This window comes from Hyperolius riggenbachi, chromosome 4 (assembly GCF_040937935.1).
Source record: "Hyperolius riggenbachi isolate aHypRig1 chromosome 4, aHypRig1.pri, whole genome shotgun sequence".
Lineage (NCBI taxonomy): Eukaryota > Metazoa > Chordata > Amphibia > Anura > Hyperoliidae > Hyperolius > Hyperolius riggenbachi.
This window is the reverse complement of record NC_090649.1, coordinates 4,101,575-4,123,460: the sequence shown is the minus strand read 5'-3', so window position 1 is coordinate 4,123,460 and position 21,886 is coordinate 4,101,575. Positions and strand designations below refer to the sequence as shown.

At 49.3% G+C, this 21,886-nt stretch overlaps 2 protein-coding genes across 3 annotated transcripts in view; both read left to right on the top strand.

Moving 5' to 3' along the window:
• The window catches only part of LOC137571115 (tyrosine-protein kinase-like), a 188,617-nt gene extending 181,607 nt beyond the window's left edge, over positions 1–7,010 (top strand). For both annotated transcript variants that reach the window (XM_068279820.1, XM_068279819.1), the window contains exon 9: positions 4,630–7,010. In XM_068279820.1, coding sequence (XP_068135921.1) covers positions 4,630–4,829 — 200 coding nt within the window. In that variant the 3' untranslated portion in view covers positions 4,830–7,010. The remainder of the gene's footprint in view (positions 1–4,629) is intronic.
• Positions 7,011–19,809: 12,799 nt separating this feature from the next.
• On the top strand, positions 19,810–21,348 carry LOC137571080 (E3 ubiquitin/ISG15 ligase TRIM25-like). Its single transcript, XM_068279763.1, has one exon. It carries the CDS (start codon positions 19,810–19,812, stop codon positions 21,346–21,348), a length of 1,539 nt encoding a protein of 512 aa, XP_068135864.1.
• The last annotated feature ends 538 nt before the right edge of the window (positions 21,349–21,886 follow it).

The window sequence follows — 21,886 nt, the reverse complement described above, 5'->3', positions numbered from 1 at the left end:
GATGAGGCGGCAGAGGAGGAGGATGAGGACAGCACTGACGTCGATGTGCCAGCAGACGTGGCCCGCCTCTTCCCAATGGCAGCGCACATGCTGACGTGCCTGCGCAGGGACCCCAGGGTGATCCAGATGAAGCAGAGGGAGGACATCTGGATCAGCATGATGTTGGACCCACGCCTCAAGGGGAAGTTGAGCCAGTTCCTGCCGCCTGCAGGAGGAGACCCAGCGCAACAAATAAGGAGCTTGCAGCAGGCCCTTGTTGAGCGCTTGGAGGAAGCCTTCCCCCAGCCTTCCACCCCCACTGTCCAGCAGCCAGCACAGAGGCAGCAGCAGGTGCCTGCATCCAGCAGCAGCAAGCGCCCCACAGACCTGCTGTCTCTCAGCCACGAGCTCTACAGGACTGTAGAGGCTCCGGCAGCAGTGACTAGAGAGGAGATGCATGCAGAAGCATCCTCCTCCGGTCACAGCCAGCGCCTGACCCGCATGGTGGCTGACCACATGGGGTCGTACAGCGGGCTTGACAGCGATGCCCCTGTTGATCCCATGGAGTATTGGGTCAAGCGCATGGAGATCTGGAGCGAGCTGGCGCAGTACGCCCTGGAAGTGCTGTCCTGCCCCCCTTCCAGCGTGCTGTCCGAGCGCTGCTTCAGTGCAGCTGGTGGCGTGGTCACCGAGAAACGCTCACGTCTGTCTCACAAGTCTGTGGACAGACTGACGTTTCTCAAGATGAACCAGGCGTGGGTGGAAGGCGAGTTCCTGGCCCCTGTTGTCGGCGAGAGGGGGACATGAACTGGCTGCCGGAACCATCGTTAATGTGCCTTACCACCCTTTACCACCTCCTGGCTCCTGCTCACTAAGCCAGCCTGGTTCACTTTGACTATTACGTCGCCTGCAGCCACACATTTTACACCTACAGTGGGCTGCTGTGTACTGCCCTTCTGCTGTCTGTCTGTGTTTCCCACTGCCAGGGTACACAGATGATTTACCTTCTGCTGCCACTCTGCCACCAGCTATTACGTCAAACAATAGCTATATTGGTTGCAAAACCAAAAACCAAACAAACCATTAAAAAAAAAAAAGGTTTAATTTTTCTGAGGTGCCCGGGTTGAAAACTGTGTTGTCCCAGTTGTGTATTGGACACAATGTGGGCTGCACGACCGCTGTCTGGGACCTCCTGTTGTGTTTATTTACAGCCCTGGTATCACCGCTAGGTACCAGGGCTATTATGTCACGCTGCCTACCTGCTGCCACACTCACACTGCTCCTCCATACCTCCTCCTGCTGCTGCTGCTGCTGCTGTCTGTCTGTGTTTCCCACTGCCAGGGTACACAGATGATTTACCTTCTGCTGCCACTCTGCCACCAGCTATTACGTCAAACAATAGCTGCTCGCCTACTCCTCCATTCCTCCTCCTGCTGCTGCTGTCTGTCTGTGTTTCCCACTGCCAGGGTACACAGATGATTTACCTTCTGCTGCCACTCTGCCACCAGCTATTACGTCAAACAATAGCTATATTGGTTGCAAAACCAAAAACCAAACAAACCATTAAAAAAAAAAAAAGGTTTAATTTTTCTGAGGTGCCCGGGTTGAAAACTGTGTTGTCCCAGTTGTGTATTGGACACAATGTGGGCTGCACGACCGCTGTCTGGGACCTCCTGTTGTGTTTATTTACAGCCCTGGTATCACCGCTAGGTACCAGGGCTATTATGTCACGCTGCCTACCTGCTGCCACACTCACACTGCTCCTCCATACCTCCTCCTGCTGCTGCTGCTGCTGCTGTCTGTCTGTGTTTCCCACTGCCAGGGTACACAGATGATTTACCTTCTGCTGCCACTCTGCCACCAGCTATTACGTCAAACAATAGCTGCTCGCCTACTCCTCCATTCCTCCTCCTGCTGCTGCTGTCTGTCTGTGTTTCCCACTGCCAGGGTACACAGATGATTTACCTTCTGCTGCCACTCTGCCACCAGCTATTACGTCAAACAATAGCTATATTGGTTGCAAAACCAAAAACCAAACAAACCATTAAAAAAAAAAAAAAGGTTTAATTTTTCTGAGGTGCCCGGGTTGAAAACTGTGTTGTCCCAGTTGTGTATTGGACACAATGTGGGCTGCACGACCGCTGTCTGGGACCTCCTGTTGTGTTTATTTACAGCCCTGGTATCACCGCTAGGTACCAGGGCTATTATGTCACGGCGAGCTGCCTGCCTCATTGACTGCCTGCTGCCACACACTCATCCTCCTCCTCCTGCTGCTGAATTTACCTCCTGCTGTCTTTGTGTTTCCACTGCCAGGGAGCACATACAATGGCGCTTCCAACATGCGTGCGCCCACCAGCTATTTGTTACGCTCAAAAATAGCTGCATTTCTTTAAAAAAAAATTGAAAAGAGAAATACGTGAAGAAGAAGAAGACGATATTGAAAAGGAAGGAGAAGATGAAGAAGAAGAAGAAGATGAAGAAGAAGATGAAGAAGATGATGAAGAAGAAGATGAAGAAGATGATGAAGAAGATGAAGATGAAGAAGATGAAGATGAAGAAGATGAAGATGAAGATGAAGAAGAAGAAGAAGAAGAAGAGGAAGATGAAGATGAAGATGAAGACAATATAGAAGAAGAAGATCGAGAAGAAGAAGAAGAAAGATAAAGAAGAAGAAGAACAAGTATATACAGTAACACTACTGAACAAAATTAAGGACACAACTTCTCTTTCCACATTTTTTTTTAAAGGAACATCCCCACATAATCACTTGCTGTTGTTACTTGGAAAAAAAGAGGTTTCTTGCATCATTCACCCTCAAAACAAGTGTTGGAAGCTATTTAAGGCCAATTCGAATAGTCAGCTCGAATAGTTAGCTCGAATACCGACTCGAATAGTGAGCTCGAAGTCCGAGGTCGAATCGAATAGTAAAAATTATTCGACTCGAATATTCGACTGACCTCGAATAATTTACTATTCGAATTCGACCAAACTCGAATTTTAAAAAGGGGTATTCGAGCATCACTAGTCCTAATGAGTTTACAACCCGGATCAGTTCCTCTCCTTATCTTTAAAACTAGGATAGGAGACATCCTGGAGAATCTTTATTGCCCCCCTTTTTCCTGTGTGGATAGTCTGGTTTTAGGGTGAATGGCTTCTCTCAGTAAGTACAACACAAACCTTCACATCCCCCCAGTGCAGGGGTTGTGAGATGGAAAAACACTCATTTTCTAAAAACAGGCTAATGAATTTAAAGGGGCTCTCCAGATCATAGTTTGAGCGCATTTACATGTGCTTGCCGCAATGGCGTTCGCGAAATCGTGACAGATACCATCCCCCCCCCCCCCCCCCCCCCCCAATGAGATGATGGCATTTCATTGTGATGACCAACAAGTGCCTGGCACAGAATCCATTCTCTGAGGCTTATTGCACATTGCCGTAAACCCTTCAGTAGTAATAGCACAAATGTCACATAGAGGTCATTTCGTATTCAAATTCCAATGCAAGATCGTAATGGGAAATTTTGGGAAAAGTCATAATTAATTTTGTCTGTAATTGTAATCATTCGTAATTTTGTGTAATTTTCATGTAATTTTTGCATAATTTTGTGCAAAATACTAAAATACAACAGTTAATAGCATGGCCCCCTATACAGGCTATTGTCACCAAAATTACTAGATGTGTTAAAGTGAGTGTAATGGAGGGTACAAGTCAAACAAATCATATTTTTTTCAAAATAGTTTTTGAGAAAACTTTGTCGTTTTTGAGAAAATCAATTTTAACAATGCAAAGGAAAAACTTTTTTAAACTGTTATTTTTCTGAGTTTAAAAACAATTTGTCCTTTGCATTTTCCAGTCGATTTTCTCAAAAACCACAAGGTCTTTTTGAAAAAAAAAATTTTTTGACTTGTACCTACTATTAAAGAGAGACTGAAGCGAGAATAAATCTCGCTTCAGACCTCATAGATAGCAGGGGCATGTGTGCCCCTGCTAAACCACCGCTATCCCGCGGCTTAACGGGGGTCCCTTCACCCCCAAATCCCCTCCGTACAGCGGGGGAGCGCTTCCTGGTTGGGGCAGGGCTAACCGCCGCAGCCCTGCCCCACGTGCGTCTGTCAGCACGTATCTCCGCCTCTCCCCCGCCCCTCTCAGTCTTCCTTCACTGAGAGGGGCGGGGGAGAGGCGACGATGCGCCGCTGATAGACGCGACTGGAGGCAGGGCTGCAGCCGTTAGCCCTGCCTCCAGGAGCGACCAAATGCACAACCAAGTCGTGCTGGGGTGGGTTTGGGGGTGAAGGGACCCCCTTTGTGCGGCGCGATAGCGGCGGTTTAGCAGGGGCACACGTGCCCCTGCTAACTATGGGCTCTGAAGCGAGATTTATTCTCGCTTCAGAGTCTCTTTAAACCAACTTTAACATATGTAGCAATTTTGTAGCAAATATGCTAAATAATTCTCTAGATATTCCCTTCTTGGTGTAAAGATCCATATAGTTCATCTCTTCCCTGTTTCTGCTCTTCCCTATTCTACATGTCTTCTCTCGCCATTGATTTCACATTTCATGTCTTCCTCCCAGCCACCACTTGTACCATGGATGTAGTATTGTCCGACATGGAGGTCTTCTTATAAACCCTCATTCTTGCTCCTCTCTACAGATAAGTCAAATGGAGAATACCGCCAGGACATTCTAGAAGGGAAACATCTGAAACCCCCAAGTGAGAGTCCGGAGGAAATGTCCTATATTATGGAGATGTGTTGGAGACAAGAGCACACCACCAGACCATCCTTTTATGAGATAGAACGCTTCCTCATGGACTTGCTGAAGCCCATCCTAGCTGATGACACCGTGGAGTGAGCTGTGTGGACAGGATTATACTAAGCATGGGGTATGGTGATATGGAGCCTGGTCTCTTCAGCTGTGAGGAACTGATGACAACACTTACTGGAATCCATGAGGACCTTCCAAAAGGGGCTTCAGATCTGTCCAATCCTTGCTCTTCCCTTCCTGGCAGGTCTGTCTGCCTCTCACATAATCACTGCTGTCCTGCCCACCAATCAACATGTAAAACTGATGTCATTAGTTACAGGGAAGCCTGGAGTAAACACAAAGTCATCTACTGGACAATAACCACTGATAGCAGAACATGATAATGGCATCAGAGGCAGGAGCGTACTTTGTAAATAATCAGCACTGGGTGTTAAATTTGCTGACACACACCCCCCAAAGAAAAAAAAATGATGGGAGGGTTGACAGTTTGGGGGCACCGAGCATGTCACTGAAAATTTTGGGGGATTTGGGGGGAAAAGGAGTCATTCTGCAATCAAGCTAATCTAAATTGCCTGGAGCTGGCTTCTCTGCTCACCTCAGAAGTCGTCTGTCAGCACCTGTATCACTGGCTTCTGCAACAGCAGACTGCCCTGCATTATTGATTAATTACTCTGATCAGGATACATAATTAATAGTCTAGAGCACTCTGGTATTACAGCAGCCAAAGCACATGGCTACTAATGACAGGCAACATCTGAAGAGCTAAACACATCCTGCCACCTCTCCCTGCTAATGTCCCAGCTGCAGCACAGCAATCATTCTCTCTACTCACCCTGCTGCTCTGCACATTCACTCACTGCAGGCTGTGTGTAGAGAGCGAGGAGACACATTGCCCATGGGAGCACTAACCACATCCTGCCACCTCTCCCTGCTAATGTCCCAGCCGCAGAACACCAATCATTCTCTCTACTCACCCTGCTGCTCTGCACACTCACTCACTGCAGGCTGTGTGTAGAGAGCGAGGAGACACATTGCCCACAGGAGCACTAAACACATCCTGCCTCCTCCCCCTGCTAATGTCCCAGCTGCAGCACAGCAATCATTCTCTCTACTCACCCTGCTGCTCTGCACATTCACTCACTGCAGGCTGTGTGTAGAGAGGGAGGAGACACATTGCCCACAGGAGCACTAAACACATCCTGCCTCCTCTCCCTGCTAATGTCCCAGCTGCAGCACAGCAATCATTCTCTCTACTCACCCTGCTGCTCTGCACATTCACTCACTGCAGGCTGTGTGTAGAGAGGGAGGAGACACATTGCCCACAGGAGCACTAAACACATCCTGCCACCTCTCCCTGCTAATGTCCCAGCTGCAGCACAGCAATCATTCTCTCTACTCACCCTGCTGCTCTGCACAGTCACTCACTGCAGGCTGTGTGTAGAGAGTGAGGAGACACATTGCCCACGGGAGCACTAATCACATCCTGCTACCTCTCCCTGCTAATGTCCCACCTGCAGCACAGCAATCATCCTCTCTACTCACCCTGCTGCTCTGCACATTCACTCCCTGCAGGCTGTGTGTAGAGAGGGAGGAGACACATTGGCCACGGGAGCACTAAACACATCCTGCCACCTCTCCCTGCTAATGTCCCAGCTGCAGCACAGCAATCATCCTCTCTACTCACCCTGCGGCTCTGCACATTTACTCCCTGCAGGCTGTGTGTAGAGAGTGAGGAGACACATTGCCCACAGGAGCACTAATCACATCCTGCCACCTCTCCCTGCTAATGTCCCAGCTGCAGCACAGCAATCATTCTCTCTACTCACCCTGCTGCTCTGCACATTCACTCCCTGCAGGCTGTGTGTAGAGAGGGAGGAGACACATTGGCCACGGGAGCACTAAACACATCCTGCCACCTCTCCCTGCTAATGTCCCAGCTGCAGCACAGCAATCACTCTCTCTACTCACCCTGCTGCTCTGCATATTCACTCACTGCAGGCTGTGTGTAGAGAGCGAGGAGACACATTGCCCACAGGAGCACTAAACACATCCTGCCACCTCTCCCTGCTAATGTCCCAGCTGCAGCACAGCAATCATTCTCTCTACTCACCCTGCTGCTCTGCACACTCACTCACTGCAGGCTGTGTGTAGAGAGCGAGGAGACACATTGCCCACAGGAGCACTAACCACATCCTGCCACTTCTCCCTGCTAATGTCCCAGCTGCAGCACAGCAATCATTCTCTCTACTCACCCTGCTGCTCTGCACATTCACTCCCTGCAGGCTGTGTGTAGAGAGCGAGGAGACACATTGCCCACAGGAGCACTAAACACATCCTGCCACCTCTCCCTGCTAATGTCCCAGCTGCAGCACAGCAATCATTCTCTCTACTCACCCTGCTGCTCTGCACATTCACTCCCTGCAGGCTGTGTGTAGAGAGCGAGGAGACACATTGCCCACAGGATCACTAAACACCTCCTGCCACCTCCCCCTGCTAATGTCCCAGCTGCAGAACACCAATCATTCTCTCTACTCACCCTGCTGCTCTGCACATCCACTCACTGCAGGCTGTGTGTAGAGAGCGAGGAGACACATTGCCCACGGGAGCACTAAACACCTCCTGCCACCTCCCCTGCTAATGTCCCAGCTGCAGCACAGCAATCATTCTCTCTACTCACCCTGCTGCTCTGCACATTCACTCACTGCAGGCTGTGTGTAGAGAGGGAGAAGACACATTGCCCACAGGATCACTAAACACATCCTGCCACCTCCCCTGCTAATGTCCCGGCTGCAGCACAGCAATCATTCTCTCTACTCACCCTGCTGCTCTGCACATTCACTCACTGCAGGCTGTGTGTAGTGAGGAGACACATTGCCCACGGGAGCACTAAACACATCCTGACACCTCTCCCTGCTAATGTCCCAGCTGCAGCACAGCAATCATCCTCTCTACTCACCCTGCTGCTCTGCACATTCACTCACTGCAGGCTGTGTGTAGAGAGCGAGGAGACACATTGCCCACAGGAGCACTAAACACATCCTGCCACCTCTCCCTGCTAATGTCCCAGCTGCAGCACAGCAATCATTCTCTCTACTCACCCTGCTGCTCTGCACATTCACTCACTGCAGGCTGTGTGTAGAGAGGAAGGAGACACATTGCCCACAGGAGCACTAAACACATCCTGCCACCTCTCCCTGCTAATGTCCCCGATGCAGCACAGCAATCATTCTCTCTACTCACCCTGCTGCTCTGCACATTCACTCACTGCAGGCTGTGTGTAGAGAGCGAGGAGACACCTTGCCCACAGGAGCACTAAACACCTCCTGCCACCTCTCCCTGCTAATGTCCCAGCTGCAGCACAGCAATCATTCTCTCTACTCACCCTGCTGCTCTGCACATTCACTCACTGCAGGCTGTGTGTAGAGAGTGAGGAGACACATTGCCCACAGGAGCACTAACCACATGCTGTCACCTCTCCCCTGCTAATGTCCCAGCTGCAGCACAGCAATCATTCTCTCTACTCACCCTGCTGCTCTGCACATTCACTCACTGCAGGCTGTGTGTAGAGAGGGAGGAGACACATTGCCCACAGGAGCACTAAACATATCCTGCCACCTCTCCCTGCTAATGTCCCAGCTGCAGCACAGCAATCATCCTCTCTACTCACCCTGCTGCTCTGCACATTCACTCACTGCAGGCTGTGTGTAGTGAGGAGACACATTGCCCACGGGAGCACTAAACACATCCTGACACCTCTCCCTGCTAATGTCCCAGCTGCAGCACAGCAATCATCCTCTCTACTCACCCTGCTGCTCTGCACATTCACTCACTGCAGGCTGTGTGTAGAGAGCGAGGAGACACATTGCCCACAGGAGCACTAAACACATCCTGCCACCTCTCCCTGCTAATGTCCCAGCTGCAGCACAGCAATCATTCTCTCTACTCACCCTGCTGCTCTGCACATTCACTCACTGCAGGCTGTGTGTAGAGAGGAAGGAGACACATTGCCCACAGGAGCACTAAACACATCCTGCCACCTCTCCCTGCTAATGTCCCCGATGCAGCACAGCAATCATTCTCTCTACTCACCCTGCTGCTCTGCACATTCACTCACTGCAGGCTGTGTGTAGAGAGCGAGGAGACACCTTGCCCACAGGAGCACTAAACACCTCCTGCCACCTCTCCCTGCTAATGTCCCAGCTGCAGCACAGCAATCATTCTCTCTACTCACCCTGCTGCTCTGCACATTCACTCACTGCAGGCTGTGTGTAGAGAGTGAGGAGACACATTGCCCACAGGAGCACTAACCACATGCTGTCACCTCTCCCCTGCTAATGTCCCAGCTGCAGCACAGCAATCATTCTCTCTACTCACCCTGCTGCTCTGCACATTCACTCACTGCAGGCTGTGTGTAGAGAGTGAGGAGACACATTGCCCACAGGAGCACTAAACACATCCTGCCACCTCTCCCTGCTAATGTCCCAGCTGCAGCACAGCAATCATTCTCTCTACTCACCCCGCTGCTCTGCACATTCACTCACTGCAGGCTGGGTGTAGAGAGGGAGGAGACACATTGCCCACAGGAGCACTAAACACATCCTGACACCTCTCCCTGCTAATGTCCCAGCTGCAGCACAGCAATCTTTCTCTCTACTCACCCTGCTGCTCTGCACATTCACTCACTGCAGGCTGTGTGTAGAGAGCGAGGAGACACATTGTCCACAGGAGCACTAAACACATCCTGCCACCTCTCCCTGCTAATGTCCCAGCTGCAGCTCAGCAATCATTCTCTCTACTCACCCTGCTGCTCTGCACATTCACTCACTGCAGGCTGGGTGTAGAGAGGGAGGAGACACATTGCCCACAGGAGCACTAAACACATCCTGCCACCTCTCCCTGCTAATGTCCCAGCTGCAGCACAGCAATCATTCTCTCTACTCACCCTGCTGCTCTGCACATTCACTCACTGCAGGCTGTGTGTAGAGAGCGAGGAGACACATTGCCCACAGGAGCACTAAACACATCCTGCCACCTCTCCCTGCTAATGTCCCAGCTGCAGCTCAGCAATCATTCTCTCTACTCACCCTGCTGCTCTGCACATTCACTCACTGCAGGCTGGGTGTAGAGAGGGAGGAGACACATTGCCCACAGGAGCACTAAACACCTGCTGCCACCTCTCCCTGCTAATGTCCCAGCTGCAGCACAGCAATCATTCTCTCTACTCACCCTGCTGCTCTGCACATTCACTCACTGCAGGCTGTGTGTAGAGAGCGAGGAGACACATTGTCCACAGGAGCACTAAACACATCCTGCCACCTCTCCCTGCTAATGTCCCAGCTGCAGCACAGCAATCATTCTCTCCACTCACCCTGCTGCTCTGCACATTCACTCACTGCAGGCTGTGTGTAGAGAGCGAGGAGACACATTGTCCACAGGAGCACTAAACACATCCTGCCCCCTCTCCCTGCTAATGTCCCAGCTGCAGCACAGCAATCATACTCTCTACTCACCCTGCTGCTCCGCACATTCACTCACTGCAGGATGTGTGTAGAGAGAGGGAGGAGACACATTACCCACAGGAGCACTAACCACATCCTGCCACCTCTCCCTGCTAATGTCCCAGCTGCAGCACAGCAATCATTCTCTCTACTCACCCTGCTGCTCTGCACATTCACTCACTGCAGGCTGTGTGTAGAGAGCGAGGAGACACATTGTCCACAAGAGCACTAAACACATCCTGCCACCTCTCCCTGCTAATGTCCCAGCTGCAGCACAGCAATCATTCTCTCTACTCACCCTGCTGCTCTGCACACATTCACTCACTGCAGGCTGTGTGTAGCGAGCGAGGAGACACATTGCCCACAGGAGCACTAAACACATCCTGCCACCTCCCCCTGCTAATGTCCCAGCTGCAGCACAGCAATCATTCTCTCTACTCACCCTGCTGCTCTGCACATTCACTCACTGCAGGCTGTGTGTAGAGAGCGAGGGGACACATTGCCCACAGGAGCACTAAACACATCCTGCCACCTCTCCCTGCTAATGTCCCAGCTGCAGCACAGCAATCATTCTCTCTACTCACCCTGCTGCTCTGCACATTCACTCACTGCAGGCTGTGTGTAGAGAGCGAGGAGACACATTGCCCACAGGAGCACTAAACACATCCTGCCTCCTCTCCCTGCTAATGTCCTATCTGCAGCACAGCAATCATTCTCTCTACTCACCCTGCTGCTCTGCACATTCACTCACTGCAGGCTGTGTGTAGAGAGTGAGGGGACACATTGCCCACAGGAGCACTAAACACATCCTGCCACCTCTCCCTGCTAATGTCCCAGCTGCAGCACAGCAATCATTCTTTCTACTCACCCTGCTGCACTGCACATTCCCTCACTGCAGGCTGTGTGTAGAGAGTGAGGAGACACATTGCCCACAGGAGCACTAAACACATCCTGCCTCCTCTCCCTGCTAATGTCCCAGCTGCAGCACAGCAATCATTCTTTCTACTCACCCTGCTGCTCTGCACAGTCACTCACTGCAGGCTGTGTGTAGAGAGCGAGGAGACACATTGCCCACAGGAGCACTAAACACATCCTGCCTCCTCTCCCTGCTAATGTCCCAGCTGCAGCACAGCAATCATTCTCTCTACTCACCCTGCTGCTTCGCACATTCACTCACTGCAGGCTGTGTGTAGAGAGCGAGGAGACACATTGCCCACAGCAGCACTAAACACATCCTGCCCCCTCTCCCTGCTAATGTCCCAGCTGCAGCACAGCAATCATTCTCTCTACTCACCCTGCTGCTCAGCATATTCACTCACTGCAGGCTGTGTGTAGAGAGGGAGGAGACACATTGCCCACAGGAGCACTAACCACATCCTGCCACCTCTCCCTGCTAATATCACAGCTGCAGCACAGCAATCATTCTCTCTACTCACCCTGCTGCTCTGCACATTCACTCACTGCAGGCTGTGTGTAGAGAGCCAGGAGACACATTGCCCACAGGAGCACTAAACACATCCTGCCACCTCTCCCTGCTAATATCACAGCTGCAGCACAGCAATCATTCTCTCCACTCACCCTGCTGCTCTGCACATTCACTCACTGCAGGCTGTGTGTAGAGAGTGAGGAGACACATTGCCCACAGGAGCACTAAACACATCCTGCCCCCTCTCCCTGCTAATGTCCCAGCTGCAGCACAGCAATCATTCTCTCTACTCAGCCTGCTGCTCTGCACATTCACTCACTGCAGGCTGTGTGTAGAGAGGGAGGAGACACATTGCCCACAGGAGCACTAACCACATCCTGTCACCTCTCCCTGCTAATGTCCCAGCTGCAGCACAGCAATCATTCTCTCTACTCACCCTGCTGCTCTGCACATTCACTCACTGCAGGCTGTGTGTAAAGAGCGAGGAGACACATTGCCCACAGGAGCACTAAACACATCCTGCCACCTCTCCCTGCTAATGTCCCAGCTGCAGCACAGCAATCATTCTCTCTACTCACCCTGCTGCTCTGCACATCCACTCACTGCAGGCTGTGTGTAGAGAGCGAGGAGACACATTGCCCACAGGAGCACTAAACACATCCTACCACCTCTCCCTGCTAATGTCCCCGATGCAGCACAGCAATCATTCTCTCTACTCACCCTGCTGCTCTGCACATTCACTCACTGCAGGCTGTGTGTAGAGAGGGAGGAGACACATTGCCCACAGGAGCACTATACACATCCTGCCACCTCTCCCTGCTAATGTCCCAGCTGCAGCACAGCAATCATTCTCTCTACTCACCCTGCTGCTCTGCACATTCACTCACTGCAGGCTGTGTAGAGAGGGAGGAGACACATTGCTCACAGGAACACTAAACACCTCCTGCCACCTCTCCCTGCTAATGTCCCAGCTGCAGCACAGCAATCATTTTCTCTACTCACCCTGCTGCTCTGCACATTCACTCACTGCAGGCTGTGTAGAGAGGGAGGAGACACACTGCCCACAGGAGCACTAAACACATTCTGCCACCTCTCCCTGCTAATGTCCCAGCTGCAGCACAGCAATCATTCTCTCTACTCACCCTGCTGCTCTGCACATTCACTCACTGCAGGCTGTGTGTAGAGAGGGAGGAGACACATTGCCCACAGGAGCACTAACCACATCCTGCCACCTCTCCCTGCTAATGTCCCAGCTGCAGCACAGCAATCATTCTCTCTACTCACCCTGCTGCTCTGCACATTCACTCACTGCAGGCTGTGTGTAGAGAGCGAGGAGACACATTGCCCACAGGAGCACTAAACACATCCTGTCACCTCTCCCTGCTAATGTCCCAGCTGCAGCACAGCAATCATTCTCTCTACTCACCCTGCTGCTCTGCACATTCACTGACTGCAGGCTGTGTGTAGAGAGTGAGGAGACACATTGCCCACAGGATCACTAAACACATCCTGCCACCTCTCCCTGCTAATGTCCCAGCTGCAGCACAGCAATCATTTTCTCTACTCACCCTGCTGCTCTGCACATTCACTCACTGCAGGCTGTGTGTAGAGAGCGAGGAGACACATTGCCCATGGGACAGGAAGGGGGAGGGGTGCTACATCTAGTGCAGGAAGTAGTACTGTCCCCTGCACTGCCTGCTGCTATTTCCCTGAATGTTACCCAAACTATGAGAAAAGGTCCCTGGTGGAAGAACACAGTGACTGAGCACCACAGCAGCACCCCTAGCCATGGCTGCACCCCAGAGGCAGCCTTTGGGGGGGGGGCAAGTGGGGCGACTGCCCCAGGCCTCGCACTTGAAGAGGGCCCCACATGTCATGCCCACCGAATAGGGTTGCCACGCAGCCGGTAAATCTTTACACAAAGTCGGCGCCAGTATTGTATATTTGTACCGCCACCTCATTTGCCAGAAAATTTTCCTGCTCAGCTGCCGTCTCCGAGACCCCCCACCTATCTTCCTAGATTGGCTTGCCTCTGGGTCAATTTCCTCCATTCAGGAGAGAGTGTTGCCCCGCCGCCTGGCTGTTTGGGTATTATGCAGGCTAGTGAGGACTGGGGTAGGAGGGGGATTTGAAAGGCTGTATTGCCCTTCAGCAGCGTGTGCTGTTGTTGTACACGTCCCTGCAGGCTAGATAGCCAGGAAGGGAGAATGCAGAGACGCGCCATCAGCACAGCCAGCACGTAATTACTGTGCTGCTTCTGTGTGAGCTGGAATGTGTAGGAGAGGACTGGTGTGCCATCATTTCTGCCTACAATGGCTATCATTCATAAAGCATTCCCGCATGCGGAAATGCTTAAAACAGGTGAATTTACCGAGCACTTAGCAAAGTGTTTATTCATAAAGGCTGTTTCCGCATGAAAAGCTGACATTCCTGAGCAGTGGGGGAAATTACCGCCTTGTGCGGAGATTATGCTAACAAATGTCACTATGTGTCAATTCCTAAAGATTAGAGCAAGCGGTGTCAGCACGGAGATTACCGCTCCCTTGGATGTAGCAATAAGCATGCGTGCATGCCTAGCGCCCATCCCAGGCCAGCCTAGCGCCCATCCCAGGCCAGCCTAGCGCCCATCCCAGGCCAGCCTAGCGCCCATCCCAGGCCAGCCTAGCGCCCATCCCAGGCCAGCCTAGCGCCCATCCCAGGCCAGCCTAGCGCCCATCCCAGGCCAGCCTAGCGCCCATCCCAGGCCAGCCTAGCGCCCATCCCAGGCCAGCCTAGCGCCCATCCCAAGCCAGCCTAGCGCCCATCCCAGGCCAGCCTAGAACCCATCAGTTGGTTAAAGGCCACTAAACCAATATCAGAATTACAATACGTAATGTAATCAAATGGCAAATGGTAGTACTATTGGCCATTTGATTACATTTTGTATTGTAATTGTTCCTATATTGATTAGCTTAGTGGCCTTTAACAAGTTTTAAAACAATAATAAGGCATACTGCATTAGAGGTGGACAAGCCCGTGAGGGTGGCGGTATGGTATATAGCCTACACTTATGTCTCTAGGCCCCGCATATGACACTCGCCCCAGGCCCCGCGTACTCTAAGGCCGCCTCTGCTGCACCCGGAGCTGTGAGTATCTGCAGCCTTATGCTAGGTACGCCACAGATCACAGGTGCACCAATGAAAATAAGAGGTACCAGGATGTAGTCTTTATGGACAGAGTATAATAAGCATATGGAGTATATGAAGCACATATTATGGAGGCTGCACACAACATAAGAATAATGTAAGATGGTGAAGTGTGACTCAGAAGCTATGCTTGTCTCATCACAGTCCCAGATATAACATATTGCTGGAGAATAAACCAGAAACATACTATACTAAAGAAATACACCAGTATGTGATAATACACATACATAAATGTTCTGAAATTCAATAAACTTAATTCTGTATGTCAAATGCTATTCTCAGTAACTGGTCTTATTCACTATGTATGAAAGCTACACAGTATGACTTCTCTTCTCCTGTACATATAAATATAGAGAATTTAGCTGAATAGAGTGTGAGCTCCTCTGAGGACAGTCAGTGACATGACTATGTATATGTACTCTGTAATGTGCTGCAGGAGATGTCAGTGCTATATAAATACATAATAATAATATGGTAGGACATTAGACTATGACTATGGTAAGGATTAGAGTGTGAGCTCCTCTGAGGACAGTCAGTGACATGACTATGTACTCTGTAATGTGCTGCAGGAGATGTCAGTGCTATATAAATACATAATAATAATATGGTAGGACATTACACTATGACTATGGTAGGATTAGATTGTGAGCTCCTCTGAGGACAGTCAGTGACATGACTATGTACTCTGTAATGTGCTGCAGGAGATGTCAGTGCTATATAAATGCATAATAATAATATGGTAGGACATTAGACTATGACTATGGTAGGATTAGAGTGTGAGCTCCTCTGAGGACAGTCAGTGACATGATTATGTACTCTGTAATGTGTTGCAGGAGATGTCAGTGTTATATAAATACATAATAATAATATGGTAGGACATTACACTATGACTATGGTAGGATTAGATTGTGAGCTCCTGTAAGGACAGTCAGTGACATGACTATGTACTCTGTAATGTGCTGCAGAAGATGTCAGTGCTATATAAATACATAATAATAATATGGTAGGACATTAGACTATGACTATGGTAGGATTAGATTGTGAGCTCCTCTGAGGACAGTCAGTGACATGACTATGTACTCTGTAATGTGCTGCAGAAGATGTCAGTGCTATATAAATACATAATAATAATATGGTAGGACATTACACTATGACTATGGTAGGATTAGAGTTTGAGCTCCTCTGAGGACAGTCAGTGACATGACTATGTACTCTGTACAGTGCTGCAGAAGATGTCAGTGCTGTATAAATACATAATAATAATATGGTAGGACATTAGACTATGACTATTGTAGGATTAGAGTGTGAACTCCTCTGAGGACAGTCAGTGACATGACTATGTACTCTGTAATGTGCTGCAGGAGATGTCAGTGCTATATAAATACATAATAATAATATGGTAGGTGCATTAGACTATGATTATGGTAGGATTAGATTGTGAGGTCCTCTGAGGTCAGTCAGTGACATGACTATGTACTCTGTAATGTGCTGCAGGAGATGTCAGTGCTATATAAATACATAATAATAATAATATGGTAGGACATTAGACTATGACTATGGTAGGATTAGAGTGTGAGCTCCTCTGAGGACAGTCAGTGACATGGCTATGTACTCTGTAATGTGCTGCAGAAGATGTCAGTGCTATATAAATACATAATAATAATAATATGGTAGGACATTAGACTATGACTATGGTAGGATTAGAGTGTGAGCTCCTCTGAGGACAGTCAGTGACATGACTATGTACTCTGTAATGTGCTGCAGGAGATGTCAGTGCTATATAAATACATAATAATAATATAGTAGGACATTACACTATGACTATGGTAGGATTAGAGTGTGAGCTCCTCTGAGGACAGTCAGTGACATGACTATGTACTCTGTAATGTGCTGCAGGAGATGTCAGTGCTATATAAATACATAATAATAATATAGTAGGACATTACACTATGACTATGGTAGGATTAGAGTGTGAGCTCCTCTGAGGACAGTCAGTGACATGACTATGTACTCTGTAATGTGCTGCAGGAGATGTCAGTGCTATATAAATACATAATAATAATATAGTAGGACATTACACTATGACTATGGTAGGATTAGAGTGTGAGCTCCTCTGAGGACAGTCAGTGACATGACTATGTACTCTGTAATGTGCTGCATGAGATGTCAGTGCTATATAAATACATAATAATAATATGGTAGGACATTAGGCTATGACTATGGTAGGATTAGAGTGTGAGCTCCTTTGGGGACAGTCAGTGACATGACTATGTACTCTGTAATGTGCTGCATGAAATGTCAGTGCTATATAAATACATAATAATAATATGGTAGGACATTAGGCTATGACTATGGTAGGATTAGAGTGTGAGCTCCTCTGGGGACAGTCAGTGACATGACTATGTACTCTGTAATGAGCTGCAGAAGATGTCAGTGCTATATAAATACATAATAATAATAATATGGTAGGACATTAGGCTATGACTATGGTAGGATTAGAGTGTGAGCTCCTCTGAGGACAGTCAGTGACATGACTATGTGCTCTGTAATGTGCTGCAGAAGATGTCAGTGCTATATAAATACACAATAATAATATGGTAGGACATTACACTATGACTATGGTAGGATTAGATTGTGAGCTCCTCTGAGGACAGTCAGTGACATGACTATGTACTCTGTAAAGTGCTGCAGAAGATGTCAGGGTATATAAATACATAATAATAATATGGTAGGACATTAGACTATGGCTATGGTAGGATTAGAGTGTGAGCTCCTCTGAGGACAGTCAGTGACATGACTATGTGCTCTGTAATGTGCTGCAGAAGATGTCAGTGCTATATAAATACACAATAATAATATGGTAGGACATTACACTATGATTATGGTAGGATTAGAATGTGAGCTCCTCTGAGGACAGTCAGTGACATGACTATGTACTCTGTAATGGGCTGCAGGAAATGTCAGTGCTATATAAATACACAATAATAATATGGTAGGACATTACACTATGACTATGGTAGGATTAGAGTGTGAGCTCCTCTGGGGACAGTCTGTGACATGACTATGTACTCTGTAATGTGCTGCAGGAGATGTCAGTGCTATATAAATACATAATAATATGGGAGGACATTAGGCTATGACTATGGTAGGATTAGAGTGTGAGCTCCTCTGAGGACAGTCAGTGACATGACTATGTACTCTGTAAAGTGCTGCAGAAGATGTCACTAATATTAATAATCATGATTACTGTCATCATCAGTAAGCACATAAGCAGTGATGGCCATGCTATTATAATATAATGTGCACTGTGGGGAGAGAATAGCCCGTGTATAAGCTGATTGCTGCTATCCAGGCTCTGGTCTCCTCTGATGTGAAGTCCTTGCGGTAGGTGTTTGGCCCCCATCCTTTGTACACTACACGGGCTACCCATAAAATGGAGAATCCTTTTCAAAAGTGGCATGCTGACATACACATCCCGACATGAGAACAGCGATTTAAAAGTATACATTTAAATGCGGTAGATGACAGTTAATGTATTTACCGCATTTAAATGTATAATTTTTTTCTTTGAAACTTTCAAATCGATTTTTTCCTTTTGTTCCCGCAGTTCTTCTTAACATATTCGGCACATGTGGTGTTTGTAGCATGTAAGGGGGCTTTGCTGTTACCCGCTAAAGTCGGTGGGGTTTTAATCACGAATACCACTTGTGATTAGTGATTTCATGCGGTTATTTGACTCGAAACCGCACTGGAGACGGATATCCCTTTCTACCCCATGATCACGGGTCAATTGGTAAGTGGGCGGAGTTGAATTCATGATTGGGGGTATCTGAGCACCACTGCTGGGCACATTTAGATCAAAACTGAAACCCCCCCCCGTGTCATGTGGCATTTATGATCACATAACGTTTCCTCTGTACACATCGCTATGTATTGATCTGAGACAAGCTGATGCACTTTAGGTCCTACGGGAGAAAAGCACTTTACAATAGTGTTGTCCGGATCATGAACGATTCGGATCTTTGATCCGAATCTATTTTATGAGTCGATCATCCGAATCATCAAAATGAGTGATTCGGATCGCAAAAGGGGGCGGGGCCAGGAGCGACACGCCCCCTCTCAGCGGGCAGCGGGGTCCTGGAAGCAGAGCTGAGATGGATGCTCTGTTGGAGGGCAGGCAGCCTTGCAGGGACAGGTAGAGGGGACATGGGTGCTACTGCCAGATATGTGTAGAGCACACATACTGGCTATAATGTGCTGCTGATTATAGACTGGCTGTTCCGTAGTGCTGCACAGCGAACACATGGGAAGCTTTTGGCTCAGCACAGCTCAGTAACTTTGCAGACAGTGTGATTGAAAGGCAATATAATCCTGCTGCACTCGGCACTAAACAGCTGCACTTATCTTCTGGGAATGCTTTCTTTCACTGTGCGACCTTTTCTTTCAAAGTGTACAGATGGACATATAGGTGAAATATATGTAAAGCATATGATTGCAGCATGTGGGTATTGTGTGCAAACATTTCTGCTCTCTGCTCGTCCCTCCTCCCATCTCTGTCCACTCCCTGCCCTCTGTCCATCTTCTCCCCTTCTCTGTGTGTCCACTCCCTCCCCTTCTCCTGTCCACAGACCTGTCCTGCTGTTCATTTCACCCCCGAATGCTTCCGGTAGTAAAATGATCCGAGATTCGGATCAAAGATCCGGATCTCTTCAATGATCCGATTCGAATCATCCGGATCATTGAAAAGATCCGAACTTCCCATCTCTACTTTACAAATGTTTTGTTGTAGTTGTTGGCACATGTTCCTCCCCCTGGTTCCTATTTGCCCCGAGGCAGGACCTTTCCATCACTCCCGCCTACTTGTAGGACTTCCTGTGTTCTTGGACTTCCAGTGTTTTTGTACTTTGTCTCTGAGTTGTAGTCATCATGGCATCTGCTGATCTGAGGAAAGAACTGGAATGTCCCCTTTGTTTACGGATCCTGTCATGCTGAGATGTGGACACAACTTCTGCCGGGGCTGTATCGATCGTGTGCTGGACTCACAGGAGGGGTCTGGTCACTACTCCTGTCCCCATTGCAGGGAGAAGGGATCGGATCGCCTGACGCTGCACAGAAACATAACACTGGACAATATAACAGAACACTTCCGGTCTGCTCAGCCCGATCAGGAGGAACCCATCGTCTGTACCTACTGCTTACACTCTTCTGTTCCTGCCATTAAAGCCTGCCTGACCTGTGAGGCTTCTCTGTGTGAGGAACACCTAAAGGTCCACAGCAAGGGGCCTGAGCATGTCTTGTGTGCCCCCACCACTCCCGGGGACAGCAGGAGGTGCTCCATCCATAAGAAGGTCCTGGAGCATTACTGCACTGAGGACTCCACCTGTATCTGTGCCTCCTGCTGTCTGGATGGAGAACATAAAGGACACAAACTAGAGACACTGGACGAGGCTTATGAGAAGAGAAAGACAAGTCTGAACAACGTTCTACAGAAGCTGCTGGCAGAGACACAGGAGGCTGAGAAGAGAGTCCAGACTCTGCAGGAACTCAGGAGAATAACACAAGGGAAATCAAATGATGTGGCCAAGAGAGTCACTGCCCTGTTCCGAGACCTCAGGAAACAGCTGGAGGCCCTGGAGAGGAGAATCCTGAGCAATATTTCCAGGCAGACGGATCAGGTCACCGTTCTCGTGTCTGATGTGATCCAGGAGCTGGAGATAAAGAACAACGAGGTGTCTGTGAAGAGGCGTCACATCGAGAAGTTGTGTAAGTCGGAGGATCCACTGACTGTCCTACAGGAATCAGGTGACTTGTGTGACATGGACGATGGAAATAACGAGGACAGAGAGAGACATTATAAGCAGCTCCGAGATGGAGGGGATCTGGATGTGGCTGGCATCTCACACACATTACACACAGGACTGGCTGATATCATGTCTGGGGTAACTGGGGGGATCTATATATGCAGCCCGGAATACATATCACTGGATGAAAAAACATCTGCCAATGGTCTCCACATATCGAGGGACAAGAAAACGGCATCCTGCTTGTGTAATAACCAGATACCACCAGACTCACCTGAGAGATTTCAGTATAATCAGGTGATGAGTATCCAGAGCTTCTCCTCAGGGCGACATTACTGGGAAGTGGATGTTGGGGGATCAGAGAGCTGGAGAGTCGGGATGTGTTACCCCAGTATAGCCAGGAAGGGATATCAGTCTCAGATTGGACATAATAGCAAGTCCTGGTGTCTGTGCAGGGCTGGTGACCAGTACTCGATGATGCATGACAAGAAATATGACAGTTTACCTATCAAAACATCCATTGACAGAGTCAGGATATTCCTGGACTATGAAAATTGGCGCTTGTCTTTCTATGATCTTGGAGTCCCCATCAGACACCTCCACACTTTCACTGCCACGTTTATTGAACCCCTCCATGCTTCTATAAATGTCTGCAGTGGTTCAGTAAAGGTGTCTGCCGGGGTTAAGGAGTTTTAACCTCCCTGGCGGTAAGCCCGAACTGAGGTCGGGCTATGCCGCCGGGAGGCACCGCTCAGGCCTCGCTGGGCCAATTTGCAAGATTTTTTTTTTTTTGCTGCACGCAGCTAGCACTTTGCTAGCTGCGTGCAGTGCCCGATCGCCGCTGCTACTCGCCGATCCGCCGCTATCCGCGTCGCCGCAGCCGCCCCCCCCAGACCCCGTGCGCTGCCTGGCCAATCAGTGCCAGGCAGCGCTGTGGGGTGGATCGGATTCCCCTTTGACGTCACGACGTCAATGATGTCGGTGACGTCATCCCGCCCGTCGCCATGGCGACGGGGGGAAGCCCTCCGGGAGATCCCCTTCTTTAAACGGGATCTCCGATCGCCGGCGGCGATCGGAGGGGCTGGGGGGATGCCCCTGAGTAGCGGCTATCATGTAGCGAGACTTTGTCTCGCTACATGAAAAAAAAAAAATTTAAAAAAGACTTTGCTGCCCCCTGGCGGATTTTTAACAAACCGCCAGGGAGGTTAAGGCACCAATCCAGAGGTTAGTGGAT

Bases quoted from the DNA above. Each gene is read 5' to 3' on its own strand.
- LOC137571080 (XM_068279763.1), top strand. From the start codon at position 19,810: ATGTCCCCTTTGTTTACGGATCCTGTCATGCTGAGATGTGGACACAAC.